Source organism: Haliaeetus leucocephalus, unplaced genomic scaffold (genome assembly GCF_000737465.1).
Source record: "Haliaeetus leucocephalus isolate CR32 unplaced genomic scaffold, Haliaeetus_leucocephalus-4.0 Scaffold184, whole genome shotgun sequence".
Taxonomy (NCBI): domain Eukaryota; kingdom Metazoa; phylum Chordata; class Aves; order Accipitriformes; family Accipitridae; genus Haliaeetus; species Haliaeetus leucocephalus.
Window position 1 is genome coordinate 8979320 of NW_010972620.1, and position 24152 is coordinate 9003471.

At 45.6% G+C, this 24152-nt stretch overlaps 1 protein-coding gene across 2 annotated transcripts in view; it reads left to right on the forward strand.

Moving 5' to 3' along the window:
• The window catches only part of SH3PXD2A (SH3 and PX domains 2A), a 180631-nt gene that overhangs the window by 89616 nt on the left and 66863 nt on the right, over positions 1–24152 (forward strand). The window contains exons 4-5 of one of the 2 annotated variants that reach the window (XM_010564787.1): positions 3574–3602; positions 18703–18750. In XM_010564787.1, the coding sequence (XP_010563089.1) occupies positions 3574–3602; positions 18703–18750 (77 nt within the window). The remainder of the gene's footprint in view (positions 1–3573; positions 3603–18702; positions 18751–24152) is intronic. The other variant, XM_010564786.1, reaches the window with a different exon arrangement.

Genomic DNA, 24152 nt, shown 5'->3' on the forward strand with positions numbered 1-24152 from the left:
CAACACAGGCATTGTTCATTAGCAGAAAATAGGAGAAGAGTATGTATACAAAGAGCACTTCACACAGCCAGAGAGATTATTTGCTATACCTTCTTTGCTTTCTGTTTCAGCAGTCCTTGCTGGGAGAAACAAGTTTTGGCTTTCTGAGTGTCACTGGGGAGATGAGGATTTTATTTCAAGCTCAAATTTATTTGATACTGCTTTGTCCTGATTTTATGAGTGAAATGTAGGTGTACAAAAGAGTGACAAGACAGGGAGACATGGGGTACCTGGACTTCAGGAACTCCAGAATCAGAACCTGATAAAACTTTACTTTAAAACTTACAGAAAGAATAAATGAAAAGATGAAAACTTGCCCGAGAGGTTGATTGTTGGCTTTTTTTTTTTTTTTTTTTTTGAGTGAGCCTCATGAGTTGGGAGTGGTGGTGATTCAAATAAATATTCTGTAATGATAATTTAATTTTTTCTGTAAGGATGATCTTAAGAGTAGAAACTAAGATCAGAAGTTGTAGGTTCAGTTGCCTTCAAGAGTTTGAATACACTCTGGATCCTCTGATGATGCTATTTACCCTCCTGATCTCAAAGGGACATCACTGAGAGCTACTTGCTGCTTCATCCTCTTGTAGCTGACCCTAAATTGCTCAGCTGTACACTTTGCAGTGACAGTGAGGGGCTTTTTCCCTCTTCAAACTAACCTAAAGGTTTGTTTTCACCATGCACAAGCCATGAGAGAAGCAATGATGGGGTTCGCTGGACCAGAGCTCCTGGCCCACATGAATGGTTACTGCCTCTGTTGGCACCATGTTTGCTGTTGACCAGAAATGTGGCTTGCCACATTATATCGAGGACAGTGCTCTGTGCTTGCATTAGTGGTGTGATGTGGAACTTGTCTGCCCACTCCAGGGCTTGTGTGAGGAAGCTTAAAGGCAAGTACACTTCCATAAATGATGTGCATTTGCTGTGGAAGAAATGCTAGCCAGATAAAGAACTGAACAGAAAAAAAAAAGTGAAAAAGTTCTTTATGGAGTAATATCTCTTGTCATCCCATGATCTGCATGTAGAAAGAAAAAAGTTTCAAAAATTTGCTTTTTTTTTAATCTCTACCTTCTTTAAATTGCATGGATGAGTCATGCTTTAAAAGAACAAGCCTCATTTAAAACCTTACTGCAGTCACTCACAGAAGCCCTAAAACCAGCTAGAGATTGGGCTGAAAGATGTGGGAGAGCATCCAGGATGGAAGATTGAATTCTGAGCTTTTGTGGCATTTGCTGCCATTGCACAGCAAGAGCACAGCCAAATCATCTTCTACTGTACTTTCCAAACTTGGGTACCAACTTTGGCCTGATCTGGTGGGCAAATACATTCAGCAACATCTTGATCCATTTTTGGTTGCTTATTAACCATACCAATCCATCAATGCCCCATTTCTAATTGTGTAAATTGGGTGATTTTTTTTTTTTTTTTAAGTGGCAAAAAGGAGTTGGGTTTTCTTTTGCAACTTCAGTCAGGCTGAAGGGTCGTTCAACTCTATCTAATGCTGCTTGTCTTCACCCTTTTGTGTGTGCTCTGTTCACCTAGGACCTCTCTTAGGGTGCTTGCGGGGTATCCCCAGCATGGCTGGCTGGTAGGAGATTGCCCTGGAAATGTGTGCTGAGGGCCTTCTGGCAAAGCCTGGAAGGATGGTTGTGTTTCTCTTCTAGGGGTTGTGCATAGCTCAACCTCTGGGTGCTAACATTTGCAAGAGCTGGGTGCAGCCTTTCTGCACAACACAGAGGGAGGTGGGGACACAACATGCTGCAGAGGGAGATGCCAGCTGAACCCAGCTGCAAGCTGTGGTACTGAGAAGGTCCAGGAGCTTCGCTGCAGAAAGCCAGGACAGGCAGAAGGGATTGAAGTGATCATCAAGCATGTGCACAGTGGAGATACTAGGTTAAAGCAAATTACATGTGCGGATCTCAGCAGGGTTTCACCTTCTCGCCATTTTAGCGCTGTCAGAAGAGAGGCAGTTCAGGGCAAGACCAAACACAGACTTTCACATGCCAAGAGAGCTGTACTGACAGCAACCACAAAGCTCCAGGCTGGCGTGGGAGCGGAGCTGGGGCAGAGGACTACATTTTGGGGATTGTGCCTTCTGTGGCTCATTCTGAGGGATCTCTGTTTCGGGCACCATATAGCAAGCATTATATTTGCATATGATATCACTTCTGTAGAAGAAGCAGCCTATTCATAAGCAGTAGCATCTTCACATCAAATACAACTGCAGACGTGGCTGAGAAAACAAGCATTTAACTGAAGTAGAAATGACACTGGAAAATTCAAAGAGGGTGCAAAAAACTCCCAAGTAGTTATCACTGGTTGGAAGCAAATCCTAGACGTGTAAGGCATGGGATGCATGCAAAGTGCTGGGAGAAACAGAATTTATGGGTAGGTATACCTCTGCCCTCAAGACACATGTCGTTTCTTCAGATGATCCCCCAAACTCTCTTGAAATTAAATAAATAGTTTGGGATGATCCTTCTCTGATTCCTCTGGAGTACACAGCATGCTGCAAGGACAAAGCCCCACTCCTGACAGCCTGGCCCCCCAAAATTTAGACACTGCTGCCTGCCCCTCTGGTGGGACTCCTGCAAACACAGCCTGCCTCTACAGTGGGTTCATTGGGTGATTTTCCCAACATTAATGCCGCTGGGCGCGGCGTGTGACCGTGCTGCGGGCGCTGTGCCCGCACAGCAGTGCTGTCTCTGCCCGATCTGTCATTGCCTGGGCTCCTGCCTGTGCAGGGTGTTTCAGAGCTGGGTCGGAGAGGCTCCGGAGAGCGCTGGGAGGAAGCACAGCCATAGCGAAGCATTCCTGTCCTTGGTTCTGCTTACCCTGAATCAGTTCTCGAAGCTCCCTTCTGTAATTTCTTCCCACTTCTGCAGCAGCTGTCTGAGCTTTCAGCTGTTCTGCCACGAGCAAAGGTGCCAGCACCCCTTAGAGCGCTATAGAAAAGTAAGGGTGCATTCCCCATCCTCCAAGAAAGGACAGAGTTTGGGGTTGCCTTTTTTTTTTTTTCCTTGTGGAAGACAAGTGCTTGTCAGAGATAACTAGGAGAGGTCTGGAGGTTATTCACAAATTAATTAGCCCCTGAAAGGAGAGGACTGCGAGCAGTGCCAGATAAGCCTGTAGCAGCGGCACCCCTGCAGCAAACAGTTAATACTCCCTTTCCTCTCCAGGGGAACATCAGGGGTTAATTCAGTAGCTGTGCATTTAATAGCTCAATTTAAAGGGGAAAAAATGACACCCTTCTCCCCTGCCTCGCTGCTGGTGGATGGTTTGCTCTGTCTCGTTGATCACATGCTCCCGGAGCCCCTGGTGCTGCAGAAGCCCCAGCTGCTGCTGCTGATGAGCCGGTGCTGCTCAGGATCCGTCCCGGCCCCTGCCTGTCAATGCCTCGCAGTCCTGACCTCCTCTTTAAAGGAGGGAGCGCGCAGGATGAGCTCTTGAGCATATGGGTGGAATTTGGGAGGCACCCGTTCGCTCATCACCGATTCCAGCTCTAACCATGTCTATTTGTTGTTGTCTTTTTTTCAGGGACTATGGATCTTCAAAGAGAAAATCAGGTAAGATACCAGGCTTTTTACGTACTGCATGATTACAGAGAGGACCTTTCCCTCTCCCCCCTGCCTTTTTTAACCTTCCCTTTATCTTGTGTTGCATGAAATTGTGTAGCAGTTTAACTTTTTATTGCTGAAGCCTGCTGGAGACAGGCATCAGTTTCTTCCTTTGCATTGGAGAGGAGAAGAAACCCACCTTATATAGCATTGCAGTTAAAATGACTGCTCTCCTCTGACTGTATTCATACAGCTCCTTCTTCAGTCTGAGGACAACTGTGTTAAATTTCTCTCTTTCATTTTATTTTTTTCTTAAGTCAATCTGTACCTGAGCAAACAGTCAAAATGCAGCCTGAGAGTTGGGGTTCTTTTTCGGAGGGGAAGGGAATGCTTTTCTGGTCTGATCTGAATCTTTTTTTTTTTTTTTTTTTTTTGCCTTTCCAAAAGGCTCTGGTGAGTCTTCTGATGCAAAATGTTCTCAGTGCCTGTGTCTGGGTTTGGGCTGCCTCAAAGGCTCTCGTTCAGTGTTTTGTTTTTAAGATCCTGGATTCAAATGTCCTATAAAACCCTGATTTGAAACTATATAAATCCAATTTTTCCCCTCCCCTTGTAGCTCTTAGTGATTTTTACAGATGTGTTTTCAATAGGGACATGTAATTATGGGCCTTTGGGTTTGGCTGCTCTGAGCTGGATGTGTCAGGGCTTTCTCTTTTTTTCTTTTTTTTTTTTTTTTTTCTCCCCAAGCAGCCTTGAGCACCTGCAACTCTCATTGACTTTGTTTGGAGTCTCGGGTGCTCCAGATTGCATTCAGGGCATCCAAAGAGAGGCCTTTCAAACCAATAGCAACTCCTGGAAAACTCTGGCCTGCGTGCAGGGGAGGGGAGGATTTTTTTCTTCTTGCTTTTTAAGATGATGAAGAAACACTGCAATGGCTTAGTCTCTGGGAAGGAAGAGAAGATGAATGTAACATACTGGACTCCAATGAATGTTGCTGCCTAGATTGATTTGTTGGTTAATTATGAGAGCTTTTAAGCTGCAGTCCTGTAATAAGCTAAGTGATGCACTAAAGCGAAGCTGTTGCTTGACCCTGACATCCTGTGCATCAAATGGCTGTTGCCTTTGCAGGCCAGCACTTTTGGTACCATTTCTCTGAGCTGGGTTGTGGTAATGAAGAGGCAAGCATGGTACAAGGTGCTGATGATAAACTAGACCACACTTCATCTTCCTAATCTCCTACAAAGTTTCTGTCTGGGTTGCGCTTCTAGGGCTTCCTAAATATAATAAATTGAAGTGTTCGTTCACATTGACCCATGAATTAAATTGGCAACAGCACTTTCTCTAGAGGGGCTGACCATAAAGGTCCAAGTGAGTCAGTAGAAATCAGAGCTGAGTGTGGGAGCTGCTGGCTTAGTGCCACTTCCTGAGCACTGGGGGCTTTCGGGCCATGTGAAGACCTTTGAAAAACGTTGCTGAAGTCTCTGGGGCAACCTGATTTAGCACTGACCTAGAACAGCATTAGGAAACCAGGAGAGCTTTGGGCTCAGTGTACCAGTTGACATGCACAGGAGTTACAATACTCTTGCAAGAGATGTGAGGAATTGCTTTGGGAGTGTGAGGAAACTGTTGCTCTTCCATCCCTGTGGTTCTGGGGGGAAGTTGGAGCTGATCCTCTGTGACATTGGGGGAAGAGGGATTAAGGTGAGTCAGTGTAGCTGAGATGCCATTTGTGGATGCTGTCCTGCTGGGCTCTTTGTTGGCGTCCTGCCCTGAGCATCCCAAGTGGCGTGACCATCCATCCCTGCAAGGGATGGATGCTCAGGTCTGGCTCTCTCCCTTGGCTGTCCCACCTCCACATTGCTGCCAGGTCTCCTTTTGGGACTGTTTCCTCTTCTCTGCTTCTTGGTGCTTGGCTGCTCACACAGCTAGGGCTTGGAAACAGTGGGGTTTAGGGACGCTCTTTCTGCGCTTACCCTGTACGAAGAGGAATGTGAAGCAGCTCTCTGACCAAAGTGAGCTGCATAAAGGGGCTCTGTTCTCAGTCATCTTCTTGCCTGATTTTAGAGCAGCGGAGGAATGCTTTCTTCTGTTTGGAGCTGGATATTGTGGGAGTGTGCACACAACGAGCAAAGGAGTATGCCAAGGAAGTTGGTAGTTGCAGCCTCTAACAAAGACCAGCTTTATGACACTTGAACAAGTGATGGGGTAAATAAGCACAGATTTCCAGGGTGTGCTGTGAGAGTCTTTTAAGATAACGAGTAGTTTTGAAATGTAGTTTCCTCCATAGGTGCAGATACTACTCTGTCTTTAAACAAGAAACAAATAGGCACTTCTAAATGCAAGCACCTCCCAACAAATCAGATCTGTGAACACGTTTTCTGTCCTGACCAAAGATGTGCTGGCAGGAGACTTTTGGGTGCAAGCACGGCTGTCCCACACTGTCCGGCAGGAATCCCACAGCTGCCATGTCTCAGGCATGTGCAGGCATGACATGAGCGTGGCTGATTGCAGAAACATTTGGGGAATGCCTCTGACAGCCAATGTCACCTCTACCCTGACCTCTGCCTTGCTAGAGCGTGTGTTGAGCTAGTCTTGTGCTTGCCCCTTAGAGCAGGGAGAAATTGGGTAAGTTCAGAGTTTAATAGGAGCTATGGAAACATTTATCACTACAGCTGATACTGGTTGTAAACATTTGAGACCTTCTGAACCAGATGCAATAGTGTGGCACGTCCTTAGCTAAATAGAAGGGAGTCTTGCACTGATCTGGGGCATCTGTGAATGCCAGCCCTGAGCCAGGCTTCCTCTTGTGCAAAGTGCTATATAAACATGCGGCCCTTTACTTGGATATGATCTAATTATAAATGCTTTAACCTGCAGTCAGCTCAGAGACCTGGAGCTTCACTGAAGCAACTGAGGCTCTGCGTAGGCATGGGCATTTGCTGTGGCCTGAAGTGCCACATGTGCTGTTACCTTGGATTTGTGGGGTCTTACTTGACACACTGCAGAGCTGCTTCAGAAAGCTGCCTTCATATTTCCAGGCAATTGAATTGTTGCTCTATGACCATCTGTCAGTGCTAAAGAGACGTCAGTACAACTGTAAGGAGTGGTTACCATGGGCATATTCTGTACACTTACAACAAATGGTCTCGTCTGCGTCTCCAAAGACATTCTGTAGCAAAAAGGGAAGGAATTACTTTTCAGACTCCAGTTTGTTGATCGCATTAACCAAGTGAACAGCAACTGATTTGTCACTCAAAATAGGCATTACTTCTACGCAAGCATCCATTGTGTGGTTTTTTTCTCCTCAAGTCAAAATACGGGCAGAATTGCTGCAAGTCTAGTAATGGATATTTGCATGGTACATTACAAACCACAAATTAGGTTAATCCACTCTGCAAACCCTACCAGCTACCATCTGTGCATGGTGAACTAATTAACCCTTGAGACATCTGCTAATCCTGATGTGGCTTGTAAAACCAGTTGGAGTATGTTTCTCCGCAAAGACGTCCCCCAAACACATACTCCTTGCTGGCTAGAGCAAGTTTCAGCCTCCTGGAGTAAGGTGATCTTGTCCCCTTCCCTTGCTGAGAATCTTTCTTGGCTGACTTCATCCTGAAGTTGTCAGATCCCCAGTTGTGAAGCTGAAGCAAGCATCTGGGACCTGGTGTTTGGTGGCAACAGAGAGTTGGTGTGGGCTCCACAGCTTTTTCTACACTGAGTCTCGGTGCTCCTCAATTCCTGAGATTCTCCTTGCTAATGGTGGAGTCAGACCTGGCAGAAGAGATGCTGCTTCACATTTGCTTTCAAAGCGAAGGCATGGATCTCTGCCACCTGCCTTGTAGGCAGCCTAGCCCTTGTGCTTGTTGCTTTCAGTGTGCACTAGCAGGAGCACTGCTGGCCACCCCCTCTGAAATCATAACAAAAAAACCCAACTGCTTGCTCACTGCCACTGGTCTGACTGCCGTGCTTGCTGCTGGGGGCACAGCTGGCTTCAAGCTGCTGCTCAGTGGCTTTCTCTGGCACCTTGTCGCTACGCAGTAGGATGCTCCTCCAAGTGAGGGGGAATAAAAAATAGTTTATGGCTGCATAAGTACTGCAGTGTCTCCTTTCTCTAGTTGATCAGATCCTGCCTGCATGAAGCTGGCTGTACTTTAGCTGAATCTGCCAGCTGAAGTCTACTTAAATAATCCCTGTAATTGAGCACTTAGAATATTAACTTAACAATTTGGTCCAAGCCAGTGTGGCCTCACTGAGGATGCTGATGAGGCTTGGCTTCTTCAGCAGAGAGAACTATCCTTCAACTTGGTTCCCACGTCCAATTTTTGGACTAGTGGAATATGGCAGCACCCAGACAACAATCTCTGCTTCCTTTCCCTCCTGTAACCTAAAACTAGGAAGGATGTGTCCACTGGCAAGTAAATAAAACAGTCAGTCCATTGGAAGCTACTTCTCAAACTTTTTATAGAAACTTCTGTAATGATCTCTTTTTCCCTCCACAGGGAAATTAAGTAGAGTTGAGAGTTGCAACAGTGATGGAAGTGTGGCCTCCAAATGAGAAACAAGCAGATCATTGTAACAACACCGAGGGCCCTCATGGCTGATCACTTTGTGGGATTGCTGCCTTGGGCTTATGGGTGGAGTTGACAGCAAGAGTTGTTTCTTTAGCCTAATCCTTCATTACTAAGGAAACCCTCTTCCTCGCTCTTGCACGCTGAGGATGTGTGCTCTGTCAGCTTCAGGGAGATGCCTTAATTGATAGTCTTTGAGTTATTGGATAGGGTTTTTTCTGCTCCCTTTGTAATTACAAAAAGAAATGGCTTCACTTTAGGCTTTTGCTGTCTTTACAGCTGGCTGAGCTATGCTCATCAGTTCAGAGCTTAACCTTTCTGGTCCTGTCACACTGCATGTGTCTAGCCTGCACTTACAGCTCCACGGCATGTCTCTTTTTTTTTTTTTTAAATTTTTATAAATGAGCTTTATTTTCTTAACTTCAGTTGAACTGCCTCCTTTGAGGTGATGCAGAGAAAAAGAATGGTGTGTGCTAGCCCTTCTGTTCTTAATCATTCAACAGGGTCACAAATGTGTGAGCCATTAGCTGGACCAGCAAGGCTGCGTGGCTAGAGCTGTCTCTACCTGTTGCAGGAGTGAGATGCTGACCCTAGGGGCAAAGCTTTGTTGGTGCAGTTGAGTATGGAGCTCTCTGCCAGCAGGCATTTAGCTGTACTTGGGTACAGGGAGAGGAGGGAACATACAGCCTCTAGCCCTGGCAGATATTTTATGATATTTGTGGGAGATGGCTGCAGTGGAGGGAGGAGCAAGGACTGCTCCAAGAGAGGCACGGTGCTGCCCTTCCTTTGCCTTAAGGTTGTTGCAGTATTGATGGGATGTCATCTGGAGTGGTGGATACCGTTTTAATATAATACTAGAAGAGCTGCGAATGCAACTGCAAGTGTGCCGTGGGCATGCCTTAACTTACTCAGTTGACTGTTAAATCTGTCTCAGTTTTCCTCTCTCAGCCAGAGGAAGCCTGAACCTTTTAAATGGGTTCTCAAAGGGCCCAAATCTAAGAGTGTGTTACTAAAGATGTTGAAAAAACCAAATTAACTAACATGGTGAATCCCAGCGTGAGGCAATGCATCTTCTGTCAGGGTGGTGACTGCAGCAGATGTCTTGGGGCTACCTGCGTTGAGTGTGTGAGTAATGAAGTAGGCAGTTGGTTATTGCTTAATGAATCTGAGTCCAGGTGACAGCAGCAAAGCTAGAATGTGTTTTTTAACTCAAATGTTAGTTTGAGTCATTCTGCTCTCATGGTGTTTGTCTCTGAAGTCTGTCTCCCTATACTCCATGTGAAAGGAAAGCTACAGCTTGAAAGGTTATTTTTTTTTTTTTTAAGGTGGTGAATGGGGATCTAAGTTTGTCCAAGCCCATGGCAAGGTCCCAGGAACATCTTAAACCACGTAGCTTGGGCTTGGTGTCTTAATCCTTGTAAGAAATCTGTGGTACGACAGGATCCCTGAAGACTGAGCCATGTGCTCTTGTTTGTGTCCTGATGAATCACACGTGCGTGCTCTGTTCCTTGCATTGTTTTCTACAATTAGTGCAGAAACTGCCTCCTTGGTGCCATTTGGCCTGTTGATGAGGATGGCTGGACAAGGTAGCCAGCCGCTATTTTGTAACTTCACAAGCATGTACTGACAGGATTGCTCTTGATCAGAAATCAGGATCTGTTCCCCCATCATACGATTAACCTTCTTGGCTGTATGTACTAATTACTGCATGGAATTTAAAAACAGAAGATTCTGGCAGAACATTTTGGTTCGCACATAGCTTTTTTTTTTTTTTTTTTTTTTACAGGGGGATAAAGGATTTAGTAATAAAAGAAGGGTAGAGTAGGCAGAAGCATAGCAACCAAGGACCAAACAAACCTTAGCATATAATTACTGGGGACGTACATCTTGGGCCTGGTTCTGGAAGGAGTTAGTAGTTAATGATCTCAATGTGCATCCTCAGTTCAGTCCTTGATGACAGAGCTTCCTCTTCTCATGATGGAGAATTATTCTTCCTCAACCAGTGAATTTGCTAAACTCTAACTCCTGTTCAATTTATTGGCTTTTGCCTGATGCAGTAATTCCCAAAACAGCTCATTTTCTTTCCTGATTTTTTTTTTAACAAGCCTGTAAGTGTATTTTTTACTTTTTACCAAGTTCTTCATATAATTGAAGAAACATCCGCGCTGTGTTTTTTCCAAAGCAGGGCTATTGCTCTGTGCTCAGGTTTGCAGGCACAGAGTGGGATTTGAGGAAGAGCTTCAGCTAAATTAGGCAGGCTTCATCTCCTTGCAGCATCTGTGAGCGTGTGACCCAATTCTGCATCTTCAGTCAAGATGTGAATCTGTCCACTCCAAATCCAGCCTGTAGTATCTGGCAGAAGGAAACCGATCTCACACTTCTCCTTGTACACCATATTTTTAAAGTCAGTGTTTAAACTGAAATGCTTTGGACTTCTGCCTGAGGCTACTGAAGAGAAGAGCAGATAGGAGACTTTATTCTGCACTGCTTCAGTCTTCTGCTGACATGTGGCCTGTTAGATGTATAGGATCTCTGTCTTCTTCTGGGTGGCCCATATGCTGGGTTGGGAGGAAGACGGAATAAGAGAGGAAGAGTTGTTTGTGTGTTGTGTGGGGGTTTTGTTTTGCTCCTTGGCTTTTAAACTGAAGTGTGGGGACAGGGTACAGGATTAGGGAAAGGAATGTGTTTGTGCTCTTCGCTGTTCCCAGTTCAGCACCGATGCTGCGCGGAGCCCTGCGCCGGGCAGATAGGGCAGGGAGGGACTGCAAGTATGAGGTGCGGCTCAAGCGCAGCCCTGGCAGAACAGCGTGCACCCTTGCACATGCCTCAGCCTTCAGCCGAGTGCCGAGAAAGCACTTGGTACCTTAGGGGGTGTAGTGGCATTTCTTAAGGTTTTAAGGAGTTCTCTATTCTCCATCTGCTCCTGTTCTGCTTTCCTCCTCTGTCAGCGGCAGATGGTATTAACACTGCCTGCGTGGGTTGTTCCTCTCTTGCACAGAGAGAACTGTGTGGTATCGGATTGTGATTTTGGCATGTTAGATAAGGCAGGTGAGAAATGCACTTGGGAGCTGGAGTGGAGGGTGATGATCCTCAGCCATTGCAGGAATCTGTACGCAGCGCAGACAGGTCTGGCTGGCTGAGAGGAGCAGACCTCTTACCTGGGTGTTTTAGATAACTTAGTCTCAGGCTGGTGAGCACCTGAAACTTGAATCTCTCTTGTGAGAAGGAAACCTGGATGGCAGAGGGTGTGTCCTTAGGCTATTGAGAGCACTCACCCCTAAAATAGCGCTCCCTAAGTGCCTCCAGCTTTGTGCATGGTTTTATACCTGTCACATTCTGGCTGGCCTGTGTCCGGGCTGTGTGACAGGCAAAATCCTCACCAGTCTGCTCTGGATGGAGAGGCTCATCTAACCAGAGATGGCTGGAAGTACTACTTATAAAGGTGTTCAGAAGGAGTTATAACGTATGCATCAGTTTGCTAGCTGAGTCTGCTGCCAGCTGAAACCGGCTGCCTGGACATGCTGATGCTGCAGTACATTTTCCATGCTTGTCAGTGTGACTTCTTCGCAGTTAGGATTTGACTCGTGCCTTTTGCCCCCCCCCCCCGCCCCTCCCTTGGAGGGGGGGGGCATGCATGAAACCTACAGTGTATACGTACCTGTGACTTTCCAAGTGCGACAGCTGGAGCTTTTCTGCCCTCCTCCTCAGCAGTTTTGGAGGCTAGTTTTTTCCTTGGAGGGGTGATGCTCTCAGTTTGTACAGCTGTAGATGTGGATTAGCGTTCAGATATTCTAGGCACTTCCCAGCAAAACTGGGAACTGCTACAAAACTATGTGCAGGGGCCATACCACAGTGATCATGTGGGAAGCAGTCCTTGCTTTCTATGTAGAAAGAGTTAATGTGAGCTATGGCTGCCAGAAAAAACTAAACAGTCCTGGAAACTTGTGGGTCTGTAAATGGGCTTAGGATGGGCTTTTGCAGATGTAAACAGAGTAGAAGATGGGGAACTAAGTTTTCTTTAAGTTTGTACTTCTAGAAAGGATGAAGGACTGTATGAGGCTGCAAAAATGCAGCTGGTGAGTGTGTCGCTGTGCAGTTTGTTGAGCACATGATCCTCTCGGCCCGCTGCTCCGTTCTGACTCGGGAAAGGGCTCTCTGGTTATGGATTTCTCCCCTGCAGGAGCGAGTTATCCAGATGATGAATTTCTGAGGCACGCTCAAGTCACGTGAATGCCAGATGTGAACATTTTCCAAGCAGTGTGTGTGGGTCTAGCGTACGCCAGGCAGCTCTGCTTACGTGGCAAGTGGAAGTGGTCTGAGATTGGTCTGCAGTGTGGTGCCGGGGAGGTGAGGAGCCCCGGCAGCTCCTGGAGCAGCCACTTCTGCCACGGGAAGGTGCTCGCTGGGCTCGTCACTGCAGCTCGGCCCATCTGCCCCCACCCCTTGCACAAATGCAGCGCCTCTTCCCGAGGACAAGCCTTGCACAGGCTGTTCATGATGGGGCTGAACTCGGTGAATAGGACTAAAATTAAAGGCCTTATTTAATGCCTGCTGCCAATCCTCTTACTCATGACTTTAGCTGGATTTGCATGTTTGATAATCTACCAGTCAAATATTTTTTCAAGATGTAGCTCTTTAGGATGCTACCTCTTGAACAGATGGCGTGGGGAGTGGAGGTGATGATCTGCTCCAAGTATATAGAAGAGGAGATATCTCTGCAGGGATGAGAGGTTTACTTTAAAATGCAATCACCCAGTGGGGAAAAAAGATGGACTAGATCTCTGTATTCCTTCAAGGACTATCTTAAAACACTTGCTTTAAACATGATGCATCAGCATCCCACAGATTTAAGACCGAGGAAAGCTTATTTAAGCTGCTCTGGTCAGGGACAGGGATGGCTGCTGCTTGCCCAGCAATCATAGTAGCAAATAAATCTGTCATTGTGGTACCTAGGAAGTGTAATGGTTGACCAGGCCCACCCTGGGTCAGGCACTGGGCACAAATGTTGCTTTTGTTTAGGCCTGCCTGGAGGGAGAAACGTCAGTGGTGCAGTTCAACAGGGTGCCTTGAGCAGTGGTGCTTGAAATACATCAAAACACTTGCAACCTTTCTGTACCATCCTTCCCTTTCTCTGGCTATTTGTTGTTCTGTGCCTAATTGAATGAGTTAATTGTGTGAGCCGGGAATGTGTGAAAATGTTTCCAATTCAGATTAATGCTTATCTGCATTTTTCTTCTTTCCAGGCTGTTTTACAGCCGTCTTCTAGAGCTACATGTAGATTCTGCATCAGGGTAACTCTCTGTTAAAAGTAACTACTTCCATCTCTGGAGTAGGTTAGCAACACCAAATATTTCTCTCTTCTTCCCCCCACCCCAGTACTATTGCATCTTACTGCCTTCCCATTTAACCAAAGTGTCAAGCCCCAGCTGAAGGGGAAGGGGCTAGAGGAGAGAAACCTGAAGACAGGCTGACAAGGGGGTGGTCAGTGGGTGTGGGGGATGTAGGGTTTGGAGATGGCTCACAAGGGTACGGTGGAACACTGAGCATGGCGCTCTGTCTGCGGATGGGAGCAGAAGCAAGCCCCATAGTTTTGGGGTTCCTCACTGAGCTTCCTGCTCTTGGTTGTATGGATGGCCAGCCTCACCTTGTCAGGAGGAGGGGGAGGTTGCTCTTCAGCTTGTCCAAAGAGGGCAGAAAGGAAGCGATGAGGGGAGAAGCGGAGGCAAAATCCCAGCAAGAAGCTCTGGAGGAGCCAAAGGAGGGATTGAGTAGACTGAGCCTGGCCCCCTGGGGTTCCTTACCTGCTCTGGGCAATCAGATGTCCCACCTGAGTGCCCAGGACAACAACATGGCACTTCACTTATACCAACTCCTTGGCAGGCTTGACCTCCAAAATCTAGATTGAAATAAAAGCTTAATTTCTGTTTTCTGTTCTGCCATATGTGATGAACATTACAATGAACAAGGCTCTAAGCCACTTCTGTGAAATGGACACTTCTAAGGAACAGCCTGGTCAGCCCACTTCTTGCTGACTTATCAAATACCACTGTTGGGATGAGAACACCCCTATTCTTCTTGTAATGCCTTTTGTTTGAAAAGTGATGAGTAGAAGAAGCATTTACTTCCCCCAGCTCCAGTCTGAGGAATCACTGCCAGTTACTGGACCACCAGTGAAGTTCTCTGAAGTGGAGTGCAGCACTGATTGTTGCCTTCCCAGGAAGCCAGTATAGTTTCAGTTTACTCTAAGATTGTACTGCTTAGTCTCTTTTCACCCTTCCAATTAAGACAGGAAGAGTGTATGTCTGGGAAATGAATCTGCAAAATGCTCAGCTGCACTCACTGCTGTGGTCCTTGAATAACTGAGCCAGTAGTACCTCATCATGGAGAGGACTAATGACCTACAGAATTGATCACTGTTGGAAAGGGGCAGTCTTTCAGATATTAGCATCATTCCAGCATGGCCACTTGTTCTTATAATCCTTTTCTCAGTATTTTAAGGTGCACCTAAACAGCTGCAGGGAGATTTCAATATTCCCAGGTGATCTGTAAGGTAGGGCTTCATGACAACAAGGGTTTTATTAATTAAATGGACCTAGGACTGTTATCTCCTATGGAAGGCAACATCCATAGGACAGGTCATGCTTGTATAACTAAACTCTCTTTACCCTCCAAAGCAAGGTAGTCACATCCAGATCACTTGTTGGGACTTGTCTTTGGCCTATGCTAACTTCTCAGCTATGCACAGAAATCATTTGGGGCAAGGGCTCTGTGGCCAGAACTACAACCATGCTGAGACTCATGACCAGTATGATCCAATTCCCCAGAATTACTGCAGGAATATTGTTGGGAAATATATAGCTTAACAGGCTAGAGAGCTATACAGACACTAGTTTAAAAAAAAGTTTGTTACAAAGGTCTCTGACAGCCCTAGCAATATGCAACCTGTGAATCTTCAGGAGGGTGCTCCTTCTGGCCTTTACAGCAGTATTAAATAATGCATGCCGGACTCAACATTGAACCGAACATTTTAAATAATGTTGCTAACAAAAAGAAACCTGCATCAGTAGCTACTGCTAAAATGCCCATGGAGGAGGAGTTTCTCTGCACCTGCTGGACCAGGGACCCAGCTGGGTGAGCAGTACTGATGTGAACCATGAATGTGGCATCTCCTGGATTTTGGTAGAATTGAGCTCATGCATTCAACTCTAGACTGACTCTAGCTTTTGTAGGTTTTCCTTGAAGCTTGCTCTGCTCTAACTGCACACAAGACAAATAGTCTGCTGCTAAAATGAGATGAGTGGGGCTGTACCGCAAGCATAAAGCATTGGTCCCCAGCAGTCTGGTGCCTGTTCTCTTGCCAGTGGTGGGAGGAGCAGCAAGCAAACCAGTCTTACTGGCAGCAGAAGAGCTTCTGGTGAAATCTGAAATCATCAGTTTCGTGTGTTTCGTTCACCACAGCAAAAGTCTTTAAAGACTTTGCTCCCCCAACTCCTTCCTTTCCTTCCCCACCTGAGAAGCCCAGCTGATGCATCTCGGGGTTGCCCACCTCTGCGGTGGCAGCCTGGATGGGATGTCCAGTGACACGCCTGCTCCACTGCTATTTTTGTGCAGTGTGGCTCCAATGGGGAGCCTCCTCTGCGCTCTTCACAACTGCCTCGGCCCCGTGGCTTAGCTGTAATTTATGGACCTGTGTTTCCTTTGAGCTTTTAAAAATAATTCCGATCAGAGGGGTTTGTTCTGGCTCCAGCTAAAGCCGGCAGCAGGGGCTGTGGGGGTTGGTGTTGGGAGCAGAACTGGGATGCTGTTGCTTTAGGAGTGGCTTGCTTTGAGCAGGCAACTTTAATTTCCCTTCCAAATACTGAGATTTCCCCCCCTACCTCCAAGTCATCTGAGACCAGCCGGCGCTCGGCTGTTGCGGCGACAGGGGAGAGGAGAGGCAGGAAGCAAGAGTTTGTTCATTTACCGTTACCAATCCCATTGGAAAACGGCTCCAAGCCCCATGTAGAATTCCAGTAAAACTCTGTCCTAAAGGGGAAACCCGGGGCTGTTCAAAGCTTGTGTTTTGTTGGCTTGGGCACAGTGTGCTTCTGGGGCCTTTGACCTTCTCCCCATACCCTGGCTCCCTCCGCAGCTCTTCATTTGAGCTCTCTGAAGTGGAATCCATCACTAATGTCTGATATTTTTATTATTTGTAGGGGGAACTCTTAGAAGCTGGTAGCAATTAGAGCTTAAACGTCTTGGAATAAAAAAAAAAAATCCCTAAGAAGGAAGTTTAATGCTAAGCAGATGTGCAGGAGCAGCTGAAATATGCTAGCTGTCTTCTGCTTCAGAAGCAACCTCATCCACATCTAGCTGCTGTCAGGCTGGGGCAACTGAGAAGTGCTGCTGCTTTTATGCTGCTGCTTGGTCTTGGGAGCCCACGTTGGGGACCTATGGGATTGTTTACCAGTTAATGCTTAGATTGCCCTTTTATTCTGGCTTAGACCAATGGTTTTGACAAGGAGAAAAAATACTTTGTTTAAAAAGAAACTAAAAAGAAAATTGATAGTAGCTAACAGAATTGGGTTTTATGGTGAGTTTGGTTCCTTGAGATCTCACACAGGGTGTTTGTAGATATGGCTACTGAGGTTTAAACTCCCTTCTTGGGCAGACAGATCCAGAGTAGCCCTAAGCTGCTGTTAAGCACAGCTTATTCCCCCTATCTTTAATTGTTGGCTGTTTCAGCCTTTTGCTGCCAGCTTGGATTGGGGCAAACTGTTTGAAGTCTTCCTAGTTGTTCCTGCAGTCCATCTTCTGCTTTACTTATGGCTGCCATATTCAGGTTCTTCTGTCTGGAAAAAGATCTGACAGCTGACTGATGTCCATAATCCTGTTCCTGAAGGCAGTGGAAGTCTATTCAAAAGCTAATAGACAAGTTGCTGACAACAACTCCTTCACACCCTTTCCCGTGCGTGCCCCGAGTCTGTAATAGAAACATGCTGTATATTCCCTCCATAAGCTAGAGCACAAGCTACTCTGCCAGATGATTTCCTGTTGTACTCTACCAATGCAGAGCCTTTTTCTTTTTTTCTTGAATGGTAATCCAAAGTAAATTACTGTAATTTACCACAGTGTATTTTGTACTGTATTGTGACAGTGCAGTGCATGGGTTTGGGAGCTAGATGGTTGGAAGACTTCAGGTTTTTCTCCAGACTGCCACTGTTGAGAACTTACTGAAAAGTAAGCAAAACACCAAATCCACCTGAATTCCAGTTTTGCGCCAACGCAATGAAAATCTTGTGCCTGATTTAAGGAAAGGATTTCAAAACCTCGCGATTCCCTTAGCGCCGAGGAAACGCAGCAATGTGTTTCTTGGACCTCTGGTTTCCAGTGGGAAGGTTTGAAAGCTGTTTCTTACGCTTTGTATCATGCTAGCAATTTCTCAGTTACATACATACTAGGAATATGTGACTGATTTTTGACTGTCTTGATAATATTCTGCAGGTCAAAAGACAATAACAAGTCAAATAGACAAGGCCACCAGTAGAGCTTGCCCCTCTCTCCAAGTGATTGAAGAGCAATCTTCTCTGCCCTGAAACGGATGGGTCCAGAATTGGTTTCCCCATTACAAATGAGTTTTTAAAATTGCATTTTGGAATTGTTTGTCGGAATTTAGGAAATTCTTAGCTGATCATATAAACACCTGTCCTTGTCTCTTCTCCTAGGCAATGCGAGAGTAACAGCTGTCTTTATCTCCCTTATCCCACAGAAGGGGAATGTTTGCTGGTTCTTATTTTGAAATGGGGGCAAACCTACTAACTCTTAAAATATGCTTCCAGTGTATTCAAACAAAAAAACCCCACTGCTTAATATTTGAAGATTATTCCCAGAATCCCAAGCCAAGTATTTACACCTCATTTCATGGAGGGGGAGGGAAATCTTTTGACCTTGTTGGTAGCATCTCTATTAGCTTTCTCCTTAACCATTTCTGCCTCATTCATTGGTTAAAAAATTGCATTCGTAGTTATACTTTGAATGCACCTTTATTGGAGCTTTGTACTCTTTTCTATGGAGTATTATTTGTCTGTTGTTATTTTCCTTAATACTGTTCCAGGGTAACAAAATGCAAATGCTTGTGGAAACTTGCATGTGTTTGCTAAGCTTAGTCTGTGAGTTGCCTGTTGGTCTTTTGGGGATCATTAACAGCTGCAAAGCTAAATACTTTTGCAGGTCTGAGGCTTAATAAGTCAAACTGTCTCTTGGTATATATTCTCCGTCCTATTGGGAATAAGCTCAGAGCATATCTTACTCTGAGATCTCAAAATCGGATCACTGCAGATCAGTTTCATAAGTTCTGCAAGTCCCCTAAAACATAAAAATTAACTCAGTAGTTCTTATCACTTGACCTTTAACTAAGTCCCCATCATGCCAACACCACTCTTAAGAAAAACTTAACGTTTCTTTCAAAGCTGTCTTGACTAACTTCCAAACTTTCTGATACAACTGTTCTCTTGTTTCTCTAATTACTTTCTCTTTTCATGGCTGCCCTCTTCTTGGATTTCAAGTTTGGATGTCCAGTTTGTCTGAGACTCCAAAAAAGAGTGTCGCTCCAGGTAAATTCTTTTATCTTGGTGTTCTGCATGCTATTAAAAAGAGAAGTCTGTAGCTCAAACTGTGTGTGGTTTTGGAGTTGTCTTGAATGTGAGTCTCTGACAGTGGATATCCAGGATCTGTTGTCTACTTGTGTACTGGTTTTTCATGATGCATGACTTCTGATAAGGAAAAGCTTTGCTTTTCTGACTGCTGCCTCACCTCGATGTTGCTGCTAGCAGTGGATAGTAGTTTGCTGTGTTGTATCGTCCTTGCCCAAGTCAAAGCCACAGTCCAAAGCAGCTTCCCTTCTTGTGTGGGTTGACCCTGGCCACAGCTAAGTGCCTGCACAGCTGCTTCTCACTGTCCCATGTGGGATGGAGGAGAGAAGAGGAGCTAAAGTGAAAAATCTTGTGGGTCAAGATAGAGAGAAACATGACTATATGCTCCTTGTTCTTCTGAAATGCTGTTCTTCTTTTCCACAGTAAGTAGAGAGGGTTTTATGGGGAAAACATGGGGCTATGAGGAAGATGCAAAATTTTCATGGGAGCATCAGGCTCCTTGTCACAAGGAGTTGGGAAGGAGGAGGGAGCAGGGAAACAACTTTTAAGTGAGGGGTGAGGGTCTGGGGAGAAGCAGTCCAATACAAGGCAAAAACTAAGCTTTACAATATAAGGTATCAGGACTTCTCTTGAGTAACCAGTGGATTTCTTCTGCAAATGTTTGTCACCTGATGTGGAATACCACAGAAGAGGTCTTTTCTTCATTCAGACTTAGGAAAAATGATCATGAGCCGTAGACTCTGTGTCTGTACAGGATGCTGGCCTGGTCACCCAGGTGGTTCAGGCCACACGTAGGTCTCAAGGCAAGGAAAGATGGAAACACTCCTGCTGCTTTCCATACCAGATCTGGTAAATATTCAAGTTCATGCCCTGTTCAAAGTATGTGAACAAAATCCGACCATCCTCAATGGATGAGTGCTTGCTTGTCTGAGGTTTTTAGTAAGCAAGACTGCTGTGATTTCAGAAATACTATCCTTGACAGAAGTTGAATATATCCCTGTGGGGTTCTTCCTGATCTTAGCAGAGGAGGTCTAATTTCAGGGTGGTAGTTGGATATAAAAGTGCAGAAATATCTGAAGTATTCAGTCACAGGAGCCTGGTGATTGATAGGTCACCAGGGAGTTCAGACAGAGAAACAGAACGAGACTGAGTGGGAGAGAAGCGTGTTGAGGGGAAGACAGAAGAGGTGGTGTCACTTGGGAAGAATGACAAGAAGCCCTCAGATTACCTGGCTGGGGGATGAGGCTGGGTTTCTCTGACTCTACATCTGTTGCGACTGTTTCATGTTGCTGTATGTAAAATGACAAATTGAATGCCAAGGCTTTCATCCTTCTTGAAGGGCAAGGAAGTGAAATCTTTACTAGATACAAATTTCTTCCCTTCTGCTGACTGCTTTTAGCTAAATGCGTCTTGCTAGTTTGGCTTCAAAAACATTTGTGCGTGATGATGGGGCACATGTAAGTGATTAATTGCATGGCATGGTGCTCAAAGGTGAATGTTGATACACAGTCCTGCTCAAAAGTCTTCTGGTACATCTGGCAGGTTCTTAGTCCCCATGCTGTTCCAGTTCACGTGGCCTTTCAGTTTGCTTCTCATCCAAATGAATCCCCAGTTTCCAACACAGCTACTCTTCAGTCCAGGCCTGCCATGGGCTGTATCCTAACGTGGCAGGCTGTCGGAGCAGACTTGAATTTGATTTTTACCCATGTAGTACATACCTGTGCCCCGGGCTGGGGGTTGGAAATTAGAACAGAAGTCAGTTTTGTGCTGCCCGAGCTCCAGCTGAGGGCATGAACCTGCTCCACACAGTGGAGACTCTAACCAAGGATTGCAAGTGGTTTAATTTCTTACTTTGGAAAAAGACAGGTGCCATGCAGCCATATTCTGAGAGGTGCTGTGGTGGGGCACTAGTTTGGGTCACCCCAACTGCTGTTAAATTCCTTGGCTAGTCTGCTTTGTGCCATGTGGAGTAAACGTCAATGCGTTGCACCGGTGAGCAGGACTAGGGAAAATGCCAGAGTGTATAGGTGACTTCAGCCTAGTGGAAGACCCTGTCTAGCAGCTGTGTGAAAATCTCCAAGCAGTTTAACAGATTTGTGTGCAAAATACTTAAGTATTCTTAACTGTTGCTACCTGTAACCTAGTTGGTTGGAATAGCTATTCAGAGAGCCAACTTTCCAAGAAGGAGTGGAAAGACAACTCAACTTTTTTTTTTTTTTCCTTTCACCCTCCTGCCTCTAATTTTTCTTGGCTCTGTCTTAAAACCTAGCAGAGCAAAAATAAAAACTAAAAATCCTGAGACTAACAAGCTCCACTTGGCAAAGGTCAGTACTGAATTTCTCCATTTGTCAGGATTTTGTTGGAAATGCTGCTGAGGACTGTAAAGAAGGAAGAACTGAACTGGAGCACTCGCTTGAGAGAGCGCCTGCCATTTACCATGGGCCAAGCTTGTTCCTGACACGCTCCCTGTGGGGGCTGTGTTTTGCTGCTGCTTTTAGCTGTGTGTTAGACACGTACTCCAGTGCTGGAAGCCACAGCCTACCCTAAAGCTGCCACTTGTCCCAAACTCTTGAAGGCTTATCCAGATCTTGGTTCTTAGAAGTGCTAGAAAATACTAAGTGTGCCTTATGCTGGGAAATGAATCCAGGCATCAGGTTAATTTTCTGCTGCTATGATTGCTGGTCATATTCCCTTCTTGGTGGCAATGCACGCTATTGGCTTGGGCTCCCTGTAGCTGTTTGTAGTAGCAACCCAGGGGGCTAGGAGGGAGTTAATGCAGTTCATGGAGTTACCATCTATACCAGGTCTCTGCATGTATAGCCAGAAGGATGATAAAGACTAGAGTTTTAGCTACTCTACAAGGAAGCTGTTGCCCCATGTACTGAAAGGCTTGTAGAGCACATGAGCTCTGTGGAGTTGAGGAAGGTATATGTATGGATGCTCACTTATGGAGAAACTTCTTCTATATTAATCATGGCTGCTAACCTGGGGTGAGAGGGTTTGCATGCTGACCTGGCCATCACTGGTTGCATGGTGCTCAACCTTATTTTATTCTCAGGCATTCTTTGGTATGTGGACAAGGTTTTAGGCCAAACTTCTCTGGCTTTGACTCTTCTGAATTACTTAAGTGGTCCGATCCAAACCCTTCCCTTTCTGCTTTTAATCCTGTCTCTGCTTAATAGCAGGGTGTCACCTGCTTCTGAAACTCTTTTCTGAAAATGCAACAGAATTGCTTTGTTCTTTGTAAAAGGGCTACCTGGCTGAGCTCAGGAAAGAACTACAGAAATGATAGTGTGTTAATAACCCATTTGATAGACTTATGCAAATATTTGTCTATAAGGAGGCAAAAGGATTTTTGTCAGTGCTGTTTTATTGCTAAGACCTGGAGACTGGACTGGACTTGTACTGAATTCCTTCAGTTATTATGGGTGGTGCTGAACTTCCTTCTCCGTCCCTAAAGCTTTGTGACTCAGGATTGCTACACCAAGAGCTGTTGATCTCTGAAGTTAAACACTGCTAGGACTGGGGGGATTCCTGTCTGGCAGAAGGGATGGAGATGAATCCCCTTTCCCCTTTTCCACCTGTGAGTGGCTTTTAACCTCCAAGAATAATTGATGTGCAAATATAGCCTGAATTTTGTTAAGTGGGAAGGGGGCTGAAGAGTGTAAGTCTGGAGTGCAGGAGTGTCCAGGAGATGAGTCAAAGGCCTGATTGTTTAGGGCATATTAAGAACAAAAACCGAAAAGAACAAACAAACAAAAATCCAAAACAAAACAAAAAACCCTCACTGAATAGAAGAGAGATCCTAGGCTTAGAAACATGGTTTTGATCTGAATCTGTATTGTCCCCAAGGAGATTTGTAGGGGGCTTCATCAGTCTCATCCCACTGCTTACTCTAGGAACTGGTTGTTTTAGGAACTGCTTTTCTGAGACCCCTGTGAGATCGTGCAGCTCTTGTGTAATCTCGTGTGCTTTACATGGTAAAGTCTGTTTTTCATCTTGTGTGCAGTAGACACTTAACCCAATTTTTAGGCAGACCTAAGCTCTCTATCTTAAAATACTTGGGGATAGATCACTGGTGGAAGGCTGAAAGAAAACATGCAGTTTCAATATGTTTATTTATCATAGTGACATGGTCCTTCTGATAAGAAAGAAAAGAGGTAGAGTTTTAAGGGGAGGAAAATCCCTGTGTTTAGAGCTGGGTATATGTTGTGAGGGGATAGACTGATTTGAGGATTTTAAGTAGGCTTGCTGCTATTCTGGGTATTCTTTTTTCTTCTTTTTTTTTTTTTCTCCTTCCCCAAAAGGAGTTTTCTGGAGATACATAAAGGCTTACCCTTGAAGAATTGGCTTTAACAAGAAACCACAGGTCTAGATCCAAGCTACCACAGTTACTCCTCCCTATGTGCAGAAAAATGTGAAGCTCTAACTTTATCGTATGGAAAGCTGTGACAGTCGGGGATGCTTTCTGCCAGACGCCCCTGCGTGCAGACCCTGCACGTGTCCTCAGCAGTTGTGCCCAGGTCAGAAGAGCTGGACTACCTGGCAGTTGGTTGTTCAGCTGTGAATCATCCTTATGGCGTTCACTGACCGTTTCTGTGGGTTTGGCTGCTTCTGCAAAACTTCCACTGACCAGCCCAGTACTAATTCATTTAGTCTGAATCTGTAAACACTTGATTGATAATCATAAAAGGGCAATATAAAAGCCTGTGCGCTGTATGGATTAAAAGAGCAGACATGTTTATAGCCTGATAACAACAGAGTATTCTGGCAAAGATCAGGAGTCTCAGATTTCCATATCCAGATGATTTTATTTTTGGAGTCCAGTTGGTGGTTTTAATTTTTGGCTATTGCAAAACCATCGTAGGCCTTAGCTGTTGCAACATAGGAGGAGGAGGAGGAAGACGTTGCTTGGAACGGGTGCTCTGCGCTCTTATTTAGGAGGCTTTCACAGTAGCTGCTGGTCTCTGAGTACAGTGGGAGGAATGATGCTCCCTCCTCGCTGCCTGGTGAGGGGGACAGGGCGCAACTGTGTCACTTAATAGTGCCAGCTGTGAGGGGCATGGACAAGCTCCGATGACATTTCTGCCCAGCCCCAGGAAGGGAATCGTTGAGGTGAGGAGCAGGAGGATTGTAAAGTGGAGCCCTATGGAGAGGAGGAGGGGTATCCTCAAGACTTTAACCAGGAAACGGACTCGAGGCAAAAAGAAACGGAGAGGCAAGCAAACTCTTATTTCAGCCAGTGATCTATCGTGTGCTCTGCTCTGGGGAGGGCTTGCAAGTTGGAGCTAAACCAAAACACTAATTCTGCTTTTTTGGGGGAGAGGAGGGGGGAACTCTACCTGGCACATGAGCCTTATCCT